The 18,348-nt window shown below is 38.2% G+C and overlaps 1 protein-coding gene across 1 annotated transcript in view; it reads right to left on the bottom strand.

Moving 5' to 3' along the window:
- Window positions 1-18,348, bottom strand: part of LOC133519738 (afadin) — a 164,792-nt gene that overhangs the window by 87,548 nt on the left and 58,896 nt on the right. Inside the window, exon 9 of the mRNA XM_061853800.1 lies at window positions 18,193-18,274. Within this exon, the coding sequence (XP_061709784.1) occupies window positions 18,193-18,274 (82 nt within the window). The remainder of the gene's footprint in view (window positions 1-18,192; window positions 18,275-18,348) is intronic.

Genomic DNA, 18,348 nt, shown 5'->3' with positions numbered 1-18,348 from the left:
ATCAATAAAAACTAGAGGCAGTTTGCCCCTCTTACAAAGAGCACCCCAAACCATCACTGATGGTGAGCTCTGGAACCTAGGCACATTCTTTTCATACTCTGGAATGTCTTCTATCCGTGCTGCCCACAACCGGTCGTTCTGGGCGTTATGAGGCTGCTCTAACACAAAGAGTTTCTCGTCCGAGAAAACAAATTCGTCACCTGCGTGCCAAGAAAGTATGGTGCTACATCTTTCTACTCTCTTTTTCTTGGTTGCATCTGAAATGCCATGTACTTTTCGTTTTTTATAAGCATGACATCCAAGATCTTTTTTCAATATATTATGTACAGATCCCCTGGAAATTTTCAGATCAGCAGCTAATTTTCTAATAGAACGGTGTTTTTTCCGCCGAATTCGCTCTCTTATAGCCTTTACCACTTTTTCAGTTCTAGCTGAGCGGGGCCGACCGGATCTTTTCCTGTCCTCTGTAGAAGAGATCTCTTTATACCTTTTTATAGTAGTATAAACCAGATTCCGTTTAATTCCATGGGGTTGTAACGCCTTGAATATAGCACATGGCCTGTCGCCTTTAAGGAATTTTCTAATAATTTCTTCACGAACGTACTTCATCGTGTATTGAAGCCAAACTAAAAATACGTAACTTATGAAATTATAGTACTATGTTTATGTCAATATACTTTTTAAATTTATAAAGATCTCACCTTGAAGTGTGACTGTGGCGTAAGTGAGAACTTTGTTTATTCATAATAGAAGAAACTGAAGCATTTTATAATTATATATTTAATAAGTCTTAGTACAATTACTTAAATATGTTTTTGAGAATATTGATGTATCATTTGACAGACATATTTTTCCTTAGATAATTGCCTCCACGGCAACGACTGTCATAGACAATTAGTCTTCTAAAAATAAGAAGGTATGTTAAAGTAGAACATACTTCACACCCTCAGAAGCTTTAAGAATTTTAGGTAAAATTCTTAAGTCCCATTCTAGAACTCAAATTCTGTAGTCTGGGCCCAAATAGCGGCTTGGTAAATAAGTCAGCGAGTTGGACTTCGCCTGGAACTTGTTTCACACTGAACTCTTCATTGCTCACACATTCTCTAACAAAGAAGTGTTTTAGTTTGATATGTTTGGTGCGCTTGTGATATTCGTATTTGGGGTTGTGCGCTAAATAAACTGCTGATTTGTTGTCTAAGTTTAGGATTGGCTTTTCCGTCTTTGTTAGATCGTTAAACAGTCGATTCAGCCATAGTATTTCTTGAGCCGCTTCGCTCGCCGCTATGACTTCAGCCTCCGTTGAAGAAATGGAAACTGTAGTTTGCTTTTGGCTTCTCCAGCTTATAGCGGCGCCAGAGAATAGGCATACCATACCGGAAGTTGATCGTCCAGTAGACTGGTCTCCTCCATGATCTGCGTCGCTGTAGCAGACCAAGTGCGGCGTTGACATTTTCGTAAATATTAGGCCCTTTTCTTGGGTTCCTTTCAGATATCTGAAGATGCGTTTAACTAGCATCACATCTTCCTTTGTATGTGCTTCTAGGTGTCTCGAGGCGACTCCAACAGCGTAGGAGATATCAGGCCTCGTACCTACAGACAGATAGGCCAAAGCGCCTACAGCTTGCCTATAAGGAAAGTTCGACTTCATGTTTTCATCCGCTTCCACATCATTATCTTTGATCATGGGTGATGGTGCTGACTTGCAATGAGACATTCCATATTTTTCCAGGATTTTCTTGATATATGACTTTTGGCATAGAGATATGAAGTCCTTTTGCACGTTTATTTCCATTCCGAGGAAGTAAGATGCAGGTTTGGTCGTTATTTTGAATCTAGCTTTTAATTCCTTTAAAAACTCGTCACCTGCTGTCGTTGAGTTGTGCGCTACAAGTCCATCGTCCACGTAAAGAGCTATAACGACCTTGGATTGGCCTTTGGTTCGCACGAACAGGCATGGATCTGCCTCACTTTGCTTGAATCCAGTTTTCAGTAAATACTCTGCTATGCAGGTATTCCAGCAGCGTGGCGCTTGTTTCAATCCATAAAGGCTGCGTTTTAATTTACAGACTTTTTTGGTTCCATCACGATAACCTTCGGGTTGTTTCATATATATTTCTTCCTTTAGATCGCCGTTTAGGAAGGCGGACGTAACGTCGAACTGTGTCAGTTTCAGGTTTTCACGAATAGCGACAGCCAGCAATGAACGTACAGTGCTCAGACGAACCACTGGGCTGAACGTTCTGTCGTAGTCCACTCCAGGTATCTGGGAATAGCCTTTGATGACCATTCTGGCCTTGTACCTCTCGACGGAACCATCGGGGTTCATTTTTAACTTAAATACCCATTTGCTTGGCAGGGCTTTGCGTCCTTTGGGTAGCTCGACCAGATCCCATGATCGGTTGTCCTCCAATGAGCGAATTTCACTTTTCATTGCTTCTTGCCATTTTTCACTGTCTGGCGATTCCATAGCCTCTTTGAAAGTTTCAGGTTCCTTCGGTTTATGAAGATTTTCGACTTCTTCAGCTGCAGCCAAAATAAAATCGTCATACCTTTTTGGAGCTTCGATAGTAGACCTGTCTCTTAAAGTTCGAGGTGGAGTTGAAGTTTGTGGTGGTTGCTGAACATCTTCAGTGCTGTTGACCGAGTTTGGTTGCAACGTATCGTCGAGATCTTCGTCTTCCGTGTCGTTATTGTCGCTACAGTCACTATAGTCGCTTAGTGGTGTGACGTCTCCATCTTCATTGTCATCAAGCTGTACTGTTACTTGCTTATGTGGTAATCTTGATGGTTCTGAAGGTTCTGGAGATTCGAAGGAACAGTCATTATTGAACATATCGGTGATGTCGTTTTTGTTTGTGTTGTCGTAAAACATGGATTTCATCACACGGATATCCTTCGATATCACCACTTTATTTTTGGATGGTAGAAGAATCTTGAATGCTTTTGATGTTTCAGAGTAGCCAACGAACATGCCAGGAATTGCTTTAGGTGCGAATTTGTGACCATTAGTGCCTTTGATGAGAACAAAAGTTTTAGAGCCAAATATATAGAGGTGGTGAATAATAGGCTTTCTACCAACCCATAGTTCGAATGGTGTTTTGTTTTCTATAGCACTGTTTAAACTCCTGTTACACAAATAGTTCGCTGTCATGATTGCTTCACCCCAGCATTTTAGGGGCGCGTTTGCGTCAATCATTAAGGCTCTAGCTTTTTCAATCAGGGTACGATTTTTTCTCTCTGCTAATCCATTTTGGTGCGCTGTGTGCGGGGCACTAAGTCTTCTCTGTATCCCACAGCGTTTCAGATAATCATCGAAGTTCCTGTTGATATATTCGGTGCCATTATCTGATTGTAGTACTCTGAGTTTGTTCCCCGTGTGCGTTTCTGCTAACTCTTTGAACTCTTTAAATTTTTCTAAGACTTCGCTCTTGCATTTCAGCAGGTAAACTCGACTGTATCGGGAGTAATCATCGATGAATGTGACGAAGTACTTGTTTCCGCTTATTGTAGGTGTTCGGATAGGTCCACAAACGTCAGAGTGAACAATTTGTAAGCGTTCAGTCGTTCTTTGAGTTGTTTTCTCGCGAGGAGCCGGAACTCGATGCATTTTGGCTTGAATGCATGCTTCACATTCCGGTAATGTTTCTTTAGGATTAAAGTGCAAGCCAATTATGTTTTTATTTTGAAGTGCTAATTTCATGTCTTTGGTGTTCATGTGTCCCAATTTCTTATGAAAATCTTCGATGCTAGATGATTCAATTTTTGTGGTAATTGGAGGTGTTTCATCATCATCAGTGGCCAGGTTGTAACACTCATGCTTTATTGGTTTGATATAATAGAGACCGTTTTCTTTGTAGGCAGTAAGAATAATCTTATCTTTTTGGTTGTTTACTATCGCCTTATTTTTTGTGAATAGAACTGTACATCCAGCATCCGTTATCTTGCTGACAGACAGTAGGTTGGTGCATAGGCTAGGTACGTACAGGGTGTCTTTCAGGCGTGTGAGTGCATCACCACTGCCATTTTTTGTAGTAAAAGAGACTGTACCTTTCCCTTCAATCTCTGCAGTAAAATCTTCAGTTGCAAAGTTGAGTTGTCTGGATGTTTTCTCAATGTTCTTAAACAGGTCTCGTTGGTAAGTCATGTGAGAGGTGCAGCCGCTGTCCACAATCCATGTGCTGTTTTCAGGCTTCTCATTTTTTGTTAGAAGACACTGCTGCGTAGCGATGTGGTTTTGATGAGATGTAGAATTTTGTTTTTGTTGTTGAGGTTTCTCATTACTTTTCTTCCAGCAGCTTGTACAGATTTTATGTGTTTTGCGTTTGAAGATGTTACCTCTTCGTTTGCAGATTCGACAGGAAGCGTATAAAGCTTCTTCTTGATATGAGGATCCAGGTTCGTCGTCATTGGTCATGTTATGGTTATGACGGGCTTCAAACTCTTCTAGTATTTTCGTTTTAAGCTCATCTGGCTTAGGAAGAGTGTCACGCGTTTCTATAGCGACTCTGAAGTTCTCATATTCGGGGGAAAGACTGTATAACATCATGATGGTTAATAAGTCTTCGTTTATAGTAACATCCATATCAGCCAGCTTGTCAACTGTGTCCATAAACTTGTTCAAGTGTGCTCGTACATCTTGGTTGTCTAATTTAGTCAGGATCAGCTGTTTAAGTAGGGTCGCTTTACGAGCAGGTCCCGTACTGGCATAAGTATTCTTTAATTTGTCCCATACTTGTTTTGCAGTGCCGCAGTTTTTAATTTGTTTAAGCTCGGACGGAGCGATAATTAGGATGAGCTCAGATTTCGCTAATCTATCCTTTTCTTTTTCATCGGCAGATGCATCAGCAGTCAAGGCTTTCTCAACATATTTAAATAATTTATGTCGTACTAGGACGGCTTCGGCTTGAATTACCCAAGTGTCGTAATTATTCTTCGTGAGTGGATCGATTTTTATGTTCGACATTTCGACTTGGTACTCACAGTTTCACCTCTGCTACCATATAAAGATCTCACCTTGAAGTGTGACTGTGGCGTAAGTGAGAACTTTGTTTATTCATAATAGAAGAAACTGAAGCATTTTATAATTATATATTTAATAAGTCTTAGTACAATTACTTAAATATGTTTTTGAGAATATTGATGTATCATTTGACAGACATATTTTTCCTTAGATAATTGCCTCCACGGCAACGACTGTCATAGACAATTAGTCTTCTAAAAATAAGAAGGTATGTTAAAGTAGAACATACTTCACAAAATTAAAATAAGAATTTTATAGCCAGCGATCCGTATGTCTATACAGCAAGTGCTAAAAGTTTGTATTCGAACTTATTGGACACGGTGTAGATAGGAGTATGAGCATTGGGTTGATAATCTAACCCAATCATAACTTTTAGGAATTTTCCTCGGTTTCATGTCTGTATTGAGTTAATTTAGTAACATAAGTACCTCATTAAAAATGTAACGTACCGTAAAAACCCTCATGTGTTTTATATGCATTACAGTGCACAGTAAGATGTATTGCCACACGTTTTGATTATGCAGGTAATTGCCCAATAGTTACCAATCTTCAGTTATTTTGTTCTATACAGGGTGTAACAAAAATTGTGGGGACCTGTTTAAGTGTTTTGAACACGATACCGAATAAGCCCTTAACGGAAACCCCCTAGTTTTGTTACACCTTGTATATGTCGGCGGCCGTTCTTAAAATAAATAAATAATAAATAAATATCATAAGACATTAGTACACAAATGCCCTTCGGCCGCGTATGTAACCGGAGTTTTGTAACCAGTTACATAAAAATAAAAAATGATCCTCATAGGATACTGGTATCCAAGTAATAGGATTTTTACCTTTACTGATACCTGTATGATTGTTCGTACCTAGTATCTAGTAAGGAATAAATAATACTCTTTTGAAACCATGAGTGATCCGGACCCATGCTTTACCTAGGACCTATACCATATTATTTTTTTGTAATTGAAGACATGGTGTGGAATAAGTGACGAATTTCGTGGTGAGAAAAGAGTGAAAAGTACCAGGGCAACAGAAAGTATTAGGAGTTAGTCTACGCTTAGTTCATTATATTTGAGTTGCAAAGTTATGCCCGTTTCACACGAGGGCAGAGCAGTGGGGCAGAATAGTAGGCAGCACAAGCTGAGACAGAACAGTACGAGTACTATACTATTCTGTCTCAGTCTGTGCGTTCAGGTTGTAACAGTACCGTGCTGCCTACTGTTCTGCCCCACTGCTCTGCCCTCGTGTGAAACTGGCATAACTTTGCAACTCAAATATAATGAACTAAGCGTAGACTAAGAATACTTGCATAAAAATATATTCTTCGATATTGCGTCTTCAAGAACCTCAACTTAATGCCGCAGACACGATATCACGCCCTCAAGAACTCGAACGTAAGGCCGCGGACGCGATATGTTGAGTGCCATGATATCAAAAGAGGTTGATAATACCATTCCTATCTATCTTTCAAGCAGTTACCTATAGTATACTTTCGCGTAATAATTAGGAAGATTTCCTAGGTTGTAACTCGGTTACGTGAAAGGAAAAAAATATATCACTTGGATACCAGTATCCTATGAGGATCATTTTTTCTTCTTAGGTAACTGGTTACAAAACTCCGGTTACATACGCGGCCGAAGGGCACAAATTGACTAAGTCCCACAGTAAGCTCAATAAGGCTTGTGTTGAGGGTACTTAGACAACGATATATATAATATCCACACCCATGACTCAGGAACAAATATCCATGCTCATCACACGAATAAATGCCCTTACCAGGATTTGAACCCGGAAAATCAGGCAGATCATGAAATTCCTAGGCATAAACTGAAACGTAAAATCTTTGTCTCGTTCCCTGAGTCGACGGAGCCCTGCGCGGGGCTCCTACTTTTGGACAGTCTGCCCTTCGGGCATCTGAAGCACCCTAACGAACCTATCCTACCTATGTGAGTACCATCAAAACATTACACAGGAACATTACGATCTGCCTGATCTTAAGATCGCCCGCCAACATATACATTACCATACATAGTAACCCATATTGATTGGTTTATAATTTAAAGTTATAAACAATATTTGAAACAGCAGTATCATTAGATTAGAACTCCTGTTCAATGGAGCCTGTTAAAACTACCCATAAAAAGGGCGAGGGCACCGCAGCCGTTACTTCGGGCACAAATCGCTCCGGACATCAAAGCGCACCTCTGGGCGTGGCTAGATGCTCTAATAAAGTGTGTACAATAAGACTACGGTTTAAATAAATACACCTTCCTTATGGGAATATACTGACACGGGTTCTGACACTGCCAGTGATAGCTATTTGTCTGTTCAAGCTTAGATCGAAGCTTGGCAGTTTACGCGATTATTTAATGCATTATTAATACGGCACCAGTGCTACAAACACGAAACCAAGTCAGGAGGGAAAACAAAATTGATGTGTTCTGGGCATTTCGGTTGGTTATCAAAATGATGATGTTAAAATATAGAATACTTATAGTGAAATTAAAAACTTATGGACAACCTGATGGATGCTGTTGAACACTATTAGTGTGGCTACTAATACTAAGCATGAAAGGAAGCAAGTAATGTTGCAATGTAACCGAAACTATGGGTTAATTTCCGTATCCCTTACCATAAAGTTCGTGCAAAGCTCTTAGGCTTATATGATTAGGTAAGTACTATTACCTCGAATGGCTAATTTACTTAATGTTCCCTAATTGTATTGAATCGGCGTGCGTATTGGCTTTACGTTAAAGTGCAAGATGTCTTAGAAGCATGTGTATCATTCACGACAATACACCGCATACATTAATAAATAATAAATAAATAAATATTATAGGACTTTATTACACAAATTGACTAAGTCCCACAGTAAGCTCAATAAGGCTTGTGTTGAGGGTACTTAGACAACGATATATATAATATAATAAATATTTATAAATACTTAAATACATAGAAAACACCCATGACTCAGGAACAAATATCCATGCTCATCACACGAATACATGCCCTTACCAGGATTTGAACCCGGGACCATCAGCTTCGTAGGCAGGGTATAAAATATGATGCCGTATCGACTTTATACCCATCTTCGATTTAGTTTAATAATACAACTCTTGGAATATTCAAAGGGCATATTAGGTAATGTATAGTCTATTTTTTTATCCCGTAGACTAAAATGACATTTCATGTGTTGCTGGTTTTTTACGTCTTATAAATAGTGATGTGCTACAACCGGTACTAACCGAAAATAAACTATTGGGAGTTACTTATATAGGCATGTAACACCATTTTGAGGCATTTAGAAAGTTTGTATCCAGGTCTTAACACAATATTTCTAATATTTAAAAGCGATTTTATTATTAGTCACCTCGAAGCTCATAATGCAATTTTTAAATATTTGAGTGGATTAGTAGTGAGTAGATTTTATTTATTGTTTACTTCCTATCATGTAGTGAGTAGATTTCATTAATTGTTTATTTTGAATCTAAAATTATTTTAATATTTATCGGTTATTCACAAACCGAAATCAAAGATCAGCACTATTTGTTTTAAGCTGGTCACATTATTTCTACGTTTGACATTTGTGGTTGTCATTTTAGTCTACGGAATAAAAGAACAGACTATAAAATCATCTTAGATAGTACATTGTGTAGTATTCTACGCTATATTATAATTATACATATATATATTACTTCTAAACAACCTAATATGTGGTTGATGAATGGACCCTTCTGGTTATACACGTTCTAAATTATAAATTGGAAGCAATATATTAAAACAGGTGTCCTACAGTTTTTGATTTTTCCTCATAACTGAAGCTACATAGTGTAAACATGTATAGTTCATATCAAATATCAATATTGTACCGCGATGGGACCACTTACGACGTTCGGCAAATAAACACATTCATCGATATGGGACGTGCTATAACCTAATTTAGTTGAAGTAAAGTCGATGTCAAAGATCTGTTTACACTTTTGCACCTTACTCTTTTCTAATAAGGCAAAAAATGTTAACATATCTTTGACGTTGACAGTACCTACGCGTATAAGTACAACTTAAATGACTTGATCCAACAGTATTGTATATGTATGCATGAGAGAAAGGATTCCAAAGTTTCCCTTTCGCCATTCGCGACCCCATGCACTAGATAAATTTTAAGGCGTTATCGCGTTCTCGCACGATATATTTAGCACATTTTAATAACACACCATTTTCGCTGAGGCATATATTATACAATTTATCGTGCGATATGGAGCACGCATATGTTGGAAATAAATATTTACTCCGACATTGGTTGACAAATGTCGTGTCAGGAGGTAATTGAAACATGTATTAATCATAACCTGCATTATAAAAGCAAGCTGCCATCGCCAGACGTCAACCCATTCTAAACCTTGATTAAAACTATATCACTGGGAATCAGTCGTAAATCAATCTTAGCTCAGCCATTCTACTTCAAGACAAGAGATCTCATTTGTTTAACAAAATAGCTGTAGCAGCAGCTGCGTCTCATACATAAGTAAGGGGATTTAAAATTTAGGATTCATAATCAAAATCCTAAAGTTCTTTAGAACAGAAACTTCTTGAGTTTATTTGTATGAAAATTACGTAATACTTTCTTGAGTTTATTTGTATGAAAATTACGTAATGCTAAGTTACTTTAAATACGTGAAGTAAAGTTAGTAAGAATTAGGGCAAGTTTGGCAAGCACCGGCGCGGGGCTCTGGGCCTTCAAGTTGATCCCAAGCTAATACACTAGCTATTCGTCTCCGCCGTTGATCCAATAGGGTTATTAGGGCAGGTGTGTTACTCATGTCGCCTTGACATTTTAAAAGTAAAACTTGAAATAGGCGAGTGGTATATACCTCTATAGCGACAACACATGTCGTCAGTTCATTGCTTTACATGTCTAAGCACTCGAGCGCAACTTAAGACACATGTTTAGATTGCGAATTGCGTGTTTGATGAAGAATAAATGAGCCTAGGTTCAGGTTCAATTTAGCATAGAGTTAGACTAGAATTTATTATCTAACTCGCTACCATGTCAACGCCAGGGCCGTCCGTCCGGTCGTTTACTGTACCGTCCGTCCGGCGTCTGTTTGTCAGCGGGCTGTAGTGCATGATATTTGTCATAGTTGAAACCTTTCCAGAAATAGTGGCGGAGAGAGTACTTATATCTATTGCCAATATAACAAGCATTACAAAGAATTTATATCAGCCTAAGTATATATTTATTGAATACATATATGTCCCACCTAATGAGCAGAAGATTTCTTTCACGCACAAGTGGGATTCGGTTATAGTCTCCACGCTGGCTACAGACGTAAAGTAAGTGTGATTATATTATAAAATAGGACACTATTCGGTCACAAAAAATGTATAAAACGAGTCAAGCGTGAGTCAAAATGATTTACCTACCTAGTACCTACTCATAGAAAGGCGATGTTACTATATATGTAATATTTATGTTAATGAATGTAATCTTATTAGTCGACTTACACATTCGTAATAGCTAAACATTAAGCTAATTTATGCGTAGAATGTTTTTCTACTTTAACACGTCTAGGCCACTGACACAAGGTATGTAATGTATCCAAATTCCAAATCACCATAATTCTGTCAATAACTTCTGAAGCCCATACGTGTTTACATGAAAATAAATTATCTTAACCTTAACAGTTCCGTCGGTAAAACAATCCAAATACGTGCGAGTTAAGTTCCGGTTTCATGTTGGAACCAATTAGTAAGTATGCAGAGCAATTTAAACACCGAATATTAACCACGTGTGGCTTGCTTCTGCATATTTATGTATAGGCAAAATGTCTGCAAAATACTTAATCCCGCCCACTAACACGTTCTAAAGTGGTCGGGGAATAAGGGAGACGCTTTTCGCTTCACTCCACTGAACAGCAAATCTAATCTCAAGACTCTATTATGTAAGTAGATACATGCCATAACAGAATCTGGAGCGGGCCACATGATTATGATAAACAGTGGCATGGATGGCATGGATTTGCTTTAAATCGTTGTTGAAAACTATAAAGCAGGGAGGAATTCCATTCTGGTCTTCATGAGCAGTTCCATTTCACCAAATAGCACTGTTTACTCGTAAATGCAAATGCTTGGTTTTTATATTTAAATAAAATGCTTTTAGTATGCTTATAAGATTTTAGGAGTACGCATCGTTGAAGAATTCCGTTCTGGTCATCATCAAATTGCACTTTTTTTTAATGCAAATGTTTTTTTTTTTAATGATTATACATAAAATGCTATATGTGTGCCTATTAAAGATTTGAGGAGTTTCCGCGATTCCTCGTGGATCCCATCATCAGATAGGCCTAATCTGTAAGTATATACTTTCAATGAAAAAAAAATCAAAATAGGTTCATAGACTTCTGAGGAACCTAATAAACATAAAAAACGTTTGTGTTTTTCCGACCGAAACCGACTTCAATTTCAATTTTCAAATAGGCATAAAATAGCCAATAGAACTAGACAACACATTGCTTCAGAAATAAAAGCATTTAAAAAGGGTGGTCTAAGTCGAACACGCACGCTGTTGGACACAAACAAAAGAAAACGTGTAGGTATAAGTAATGTATGCACCTGACGGGCATGTAGCCAGTCGCGACTGTTTGCCCGATGTTTTGCGTCTGTAATTAATTAACCCCGTTCTTCCGAACAAAAACTAGTCCTTGTATGATGTGCAGGCTCTGCTATTACATTGGTTTTTGAAAAAAATCGTTACGTCTTAGGAACAAAATATATGGATTAAGTGTTTTTAGTTTTTAACAAAATACAACAGGTAGGTATTTCTTCGATATTTGACATCACATAGAATCATACCAAGTAAGTAAATAATAATTAATGTATTAAGTAGAATTACCATACCCGTATCCTAGGTCACTTCACACAATGCATTTGTCTTTCTTTGTTCAAACCTTGACTCCTTTAAGCGAGCTTCACATATCACTGCCGACTGTCGTGGGAGCCATTAAAGGAACAATTTTTGTGTTGAGATTAGGTACTCTTAAAAAAGATGTTAAAAGGTCATGTTACTCGTAGACACACCAGTTTATGAGCAGACAGTAAAAGCGCTCTTTATCGTGACATTTCGCTACGGAATAAAACCGGTCCACGATGAGACAAAAGAAATATCTCGTTTATTGAGGTCGCTGTAAAATGATTTCGAAAGTTTCGAATCCTCGCGGATTAGGTCCATGATCTCGAATAAAACCACTCCATATGTACTATGAATATATTCGCGACCGGTTTACAACACAGCTGTAATTTACATCTACGGCTCAAAACTTCTAACCAAGTTAATGCAACTTGAAAACTAAAGTGATGCGAAACCGCTCTGAGACCTTGAAGGTCGGTATTATGCATACCTATCGATTCGGCGAAACAACGGACATCGAACTACGGAACGAGTTAAAAATACCATCACCGGCGAGCCGACCGGCATCTGCGGGCACACCGGTCAGACTACTCAGAGCCACATGCGTTTGTTTACTAGTGGCAGGCTGCAGCGTCGACGGCGAAGCGGACCACCGCGCCGGCAAGCACACGAGATTGGTTACGTGCGAGGTGAGGTCGGTAGGTTCGGTGTGAGGACTTACGGCGGATGCCCCAATCCATGTCGAAGTTAGGGCGCGGGAAGCGTCGCGGGCGCTTGTGGCGCTCGGCGCGCGGCTCGGCGTCTGGCGGGCGACTGCCGTCCCTGCGCCCGCTATTCCCTGCTGGGACGCGGGGAGCGAGCATTGTCCGCGCCACCAGGACAAGCCTCGCGGAAATTGCGGAGCCGCCGTGCGTCTCGAGCCCGCGGATTCCCTTAATGAGCAGCCTTATCTATCATACAATGTGCAACGACTAGTCATTTCCCACTAGGAAATTTTACTTTTTATGGACTAGAGAGGCTCAGTTACAAATGTTACAATACAAGTTACGATTTCATTCTTATCATTCTTAATCTAGTCTGTACTACAGTTAGTGTACAGACTAGTACACTAGTAGGGTTTTTAATTGCGCACAACAAATATTACTTTGGATTTCCCTGATTCTTTTGGATTTTCCATAATTGTCGTAGTATATCAGGTGAAGTACTTTAAGATTATTGTGATGTAACATATGTAATATATACGATGTGGTTGTACTTAATAAATAATAAAATAAAATAAGCATCAATAATGGCAATTAAATTGTTACGTTAATTAAAAAGCACAAAACAGCACTTCAGCGTTTTCTTTTATTTTAATGACCAAATAATATTTGTGGCTTTCCATCAGAGAATGCACATGAAGTATAAGGACCCTTATCTTATGAAAAGCCACATTTAACACTACTCCGACATGTGTTAGATTCAATTTGCTGCGTTATCTGAGTTATCTCGTTTTCAGCGAATTGAATTACGGGAGATATTCATCTTATTCATATCAATTCACATTTTGTCATCTACGGTACGGATCACTGAATCTTGGATAGATCACGGTTTGAGTTTTTTTGTTATTATCAATATCAGCTTGTAAACCGGATTTAGCTATATATATATATATTTATTTGGTTTGACTTTTATTAAAGTCAAATTCTACAAATTCTTTATTCAAATAGGCACTATTGATGCAGTTATTATTGTTCGTAAGAACATTAAATAATTATACTTTACGCAGTATTATATTATGTATATATAAGCAGTATTAAGATTAAACAGCACATAATGTGAATAAGGTGGTTGAAATGAAATTCGTTGCTCCTCGTATTTAAGGGGTGATTTTGTTTTTATCCAAGAGATTTGCATAGAAATGAGGGGCAATATTTCATAATGGCTACACGAATTAGCCGCCGTGTAACTTTAAGCCCGCGTAAATCATAATTAGGGCGGTGTCGTACATTATTAACAGAGTCCATCGGGCGACTTGCATTGCACGTGATGAAACTGTTCCTTGCCGCGGACCTTATTCTGTTTACGGTTGGTCAGCAATAAAATAAGCATCTATATCCTCTGCACAGCATGTCACCATTGAAACAACTGTTAAACACGTAGGTAATCTATAGGTTGTCCCAATTCATTTTAGAATTGGAAGGCCTTTAGACTTCTTTCGAAAAATAACTTTTCATGTCGTATTTAGTTTAGTAACTAAAAACGAATATTTTTCGCCTCAAACTAACTTACCCTCTACCAGAAAACCATCGCACAACTAGCATTACATCAACCACCTGAAGTAAAAGTGGTAGAGTTAACATTTTCCGTGTACGCTAGCTGTTAACATAGAGCTTACAACTTCAAGCCACCCAATATACGTTCGCCGTAAACGACAGAATCCGGCACGAACGGAAATCGGAAAGACGCTCCTTTCACGAAATGATGTAAGTAAACGCTTTCATTTTGAATAGCCGCAGAAGGTAAACAGAATGAGATGTAATTACGTTGCAAGTGTTTTATTGCGAGACCCACAAAAACTATGTAAGCTTGTTACACGGCGTCAAAAGAAACGGCGAGTAACAAGTCTATTACACTTCAACAAATCACCTCTCGGGCGCGACTGTGCGCTGAATGCCGATTCTTTTTTGCTTCGTCGATCTATACATTCTCTGAATACGGATTGCTGAATTTCGCCAGGTTGCGCACTTTATACCCAAAAAGGAATTTATACTCTCTAAAAGTGGCTAAGACAGCATCTGTCTCAGAGTTTGGTTTACTAACAAAACACAGAAACTCTCTAATGAATTGAACACACATTTTCTAATAAATTGAAATAACGAAGGTACCAAAATAAGATTTAATTTCGATAGAGGTGTTTTTCTAGTAAATCTCAAATTGCTTATACGAGTGTTAAAAGTTAATATAACCAGCCAACATCAGTCTTCCATCAACCTCCATTCATTAACGTTATAACCTAATATTGTCTACAACGAGGGGTGGCCGATGCTAGGCCAGATTACCCTAAACAGATTACTTATTTATGTCGTTACTGTGAATACACTTTGACCTATTCACAAGTACCAAAGAATAACGTAGAATTGAATAGACATCGAAATTTAAAAAGTCCTTGGAATGATTGAATGAATACCATCCTGTATGAGGAAAATAGGCCGATCGGCAACATTTTACTCTTCACGAATGATTAGCTTTCAATACCGTCGCACCTCCATATGAGCGAGCCGCTACCCGTAACCTGATTATTGCATTAGACAAAATATTACGTGCAATAGCTGAGAGAGATAATTAAGTTCATGTAAACAGCAATTTCTAGCCAAATTTGTCTTTGATTGCCTACTTGTGACCGGGCGTCAATATAACACGATTTTCATCGGCATGTCTAAGTCACAAAGCAAAAACCGGCTACATTAGTTACATCTTGCCAAATAGGTACGTTTGACTTTGTCTGTCGCCTTATCTGATGCCTACTGCACATTCTTTAAAATGTTGTATTCTATATTCAATACATGTATGTCGGAAGTCGATAAATGAGAAGTCACTATCTATCACAATTCAAATATGCCACGAAAATGCCTCTGTTCATTACACAACCATAAACTCAAGCCTAATCTCGACGGGGTAGCATAATTGACCGAGCGTCTCCGTTTCAATGCTTTTGTATGTCCAGATGTTTTCCTTTGCAGGTCGCATTTCTCAACAGATTCTCGTGAAATGTTGTATTTACTCATAGATATAATTTTTCTGACGTTTAGTTTTTTGGAAAATGTTCAATATGGTGGAAATTGGCATAAAGGCCTAAAGTGCCAGTAGGGTCAACAGCACTTAAACCATTGTGAGTTTGCTGTGATAATGACTCGACGAAGTAGGTAGGTATTTTTTTAAGCTTATGAAGCTTATTGCCAGTTCTACAGCTCACAGAGCTCCTAGTTTTGATTTGTTATTATATAGATTCTGCAGCTACATACATAGAATATAATGGTTAAATTATAACATTGCTAGGTAAAAACTGAAGTTCAGGAAGCAATTCACCTGTACAAATTGCTCCAATGCCATTTTTCAAACACAAAATATGTAATGTTTGTTTTTATTACTTTTTATCCAATTCGTGATTGCTTTTGGGAATTTCAATGGGAAAAAAGAGCGAACTTTAGTAAAATTACGTTCAAGAAATTAATAGAAATAGGTTCAGTAACGCTATATTAAAACGTATACGAAATAAAACTTCGGCAAAGTTTTGAACGTGTAAAATGTATAAAAGTTATCAGATCTCATGTAGAGCCAACCGTCTAACTCTACAAGCCCTAACTTTACAAATTGTACAACTTAGTGAAAATATGTGGCTTGGCCTTTCCTTTCCTTCCTTCCTTTCCTCCTTCCTTCCTTCCTTTCCTCCTCCCTTCCTCCTTTCCTTCCTTTTCCTCCTCCTTCCTCCTTTTTTGGTAAAAAGAATTTTGCTATAAAAAAATAACCTGGGACACAAAAACAAGTTGTTAGAAACCCGAGTCTTTTGTAGAAATTTGAGTCCTTTTCAGAGAACTCTTTTTTTTACAAAATTCATGGGTTAGGTACTCCATACAATAACGCTTATTTTGTTTACTTCTACCAGTATTTCGATAAAACCTACAGAATTGTTTATTTTACAATAAGCACTAACATTTGGGCAATTGTTGACGGAATATTTGTTCAGCGCTCGAGTCCTTTTGAGTTGTGCTTAAAAAATACTCGATAAAGGGCTCGACTCGGTACTTAAGACTAGGAAGTTTTTTTAGCGCTCAGTCTCGTAAAAACGAATAGTTCTTCAAATTTAGACTCAAAAGACTCGAGTTTCATAAATCATAAATCTTTATTTGTCCAACATAGGTATACAGGTTGTTACATTATGGTATAGCTTCACTATGTGGCGCCTTTCGGCATACAAATTGTAAAGGCATGCATGTCACCTTATTTATACTAAACTTAAATTAGGTCTTCCAGAAACTCGTTAACAGTGTAGTAGCACTTATCGACTAGTAATTTTTTAGGAGGGTTTTGAGGTTTTTGAGTTTCTACCAAGATTAGTGTAAAAATAATATTATATGGGTATTTATTTATTATTTATTTAATCCTTATTGCACAATACATGAAGGTACAAATGGCGGACTTAATGCCTTAAGGCATTCTCTACCAGTCAACCAATGGGTTAAACCAGAAATATTAAGTAGGTGCAGTGTCTTTTAAAGTAAATGACTTTGTAACCGAGACTATATATGAATATAAACTATATAATGATAAACTTACACATACCTAATACAAATAAACATACATATATTAATACATACATAATTATGCCAAGTGTGAATCATTAAGTTGATGAAGAAGAAAGTTTGTCAAGGAAATACTTGCACAACATGCGCTTGAAACCAAAAGCGCTGGTGGCCTAGCTATAAGAGCGGTAGGACTTGCAATCCGGAGGTCGCGGGTTCAAACCCCGGCAATGAGTTTTTCGGAACTTATGTGCGAAAGAAATATCATTTGATATTTACCTGTCGCTTTTCGGTGAAGGAAAACATCGTGAGGAAACCGGACTAATCCCAATAAGGCCTAGTTTACCCTCTGGGTACCAGATGGCAGTCGCTGTCGTAAAAACGAGTGGCGTAGGCCATTTCTTGGGATTAGTTGCCAAGCGGACCCCAAGCTCCCATGAGCCTGGGCAAACATGCCGGGACAACGCGAGGAAAATAATGTTATAATTGGTAAAAACTGATTTTATGAAACTACCAACACTAGTGTAAAAATAACATTCACTTTATGGGTATCTATTCTGTAAAAAATGATTTTGTGAAACAAACTATTACTAATTAGGTACGTGCTGTAAGGACAAAAATATTCAACCGCCAAAGTCGTAGGATGAAGTAAAAAGGGAAAAAATGTAGTCGTTTTTGCGTTTTATTTCAACGCCGCTTTAAGCCACACTTTATGAGTTCTACGAAAAGGACTTCCCGCATGAATAAACGTACGCGTACCTACGTACGCGTGGCTACACTGGCTACCTATATGAACGCACATCCTCTAAGTATATCACTGAAGAAAGCATTAGGAGAACCCGTAGTTGATCCACGCGAGAGGCTTAACTTAATTCTGCCACAGTGCCACGTCACAAATTCTACTTAAGGGTGAAATGGACGACCTAAATGTTAAGCCTAAATATTAAGTGTAAAGAAGAAATGAGTTGAAAGAACACATTACTCACTGCGGTGTGGGTGTGTCATCACGATGGCAAGCGGGCACTCGTCGTCCTCGAGGATGCTTTCAGAGTTGTCTGTCGCGTCCACCTGTTAAATAAAATGTACACATATAAATTCGAAAAAATGCACTTAATGAGATAGATAATTTGCATTCTCTTGAA

This window comes from Cydia pomonella, chromosome 7 (genome assembly GCF_033807575.1).
Source record: "Cydia pomonella isolate Wapato2018A chromosome 7, ilCydPomo1, whole genome shotgun sequence".
NCBI classification, from domain to species: domain Eukaryota; kingdom Metazoa; phylum Arthropoda; class Insecta; order Lepidoptera; family Tortricidae; genus Cydia; species Cydia pomonella.
The sequence above is the reverse complement of the archived record's forward strand: the minus strand, read 5'-3'. Positions and strand labels throughout refer to the sequence as shown.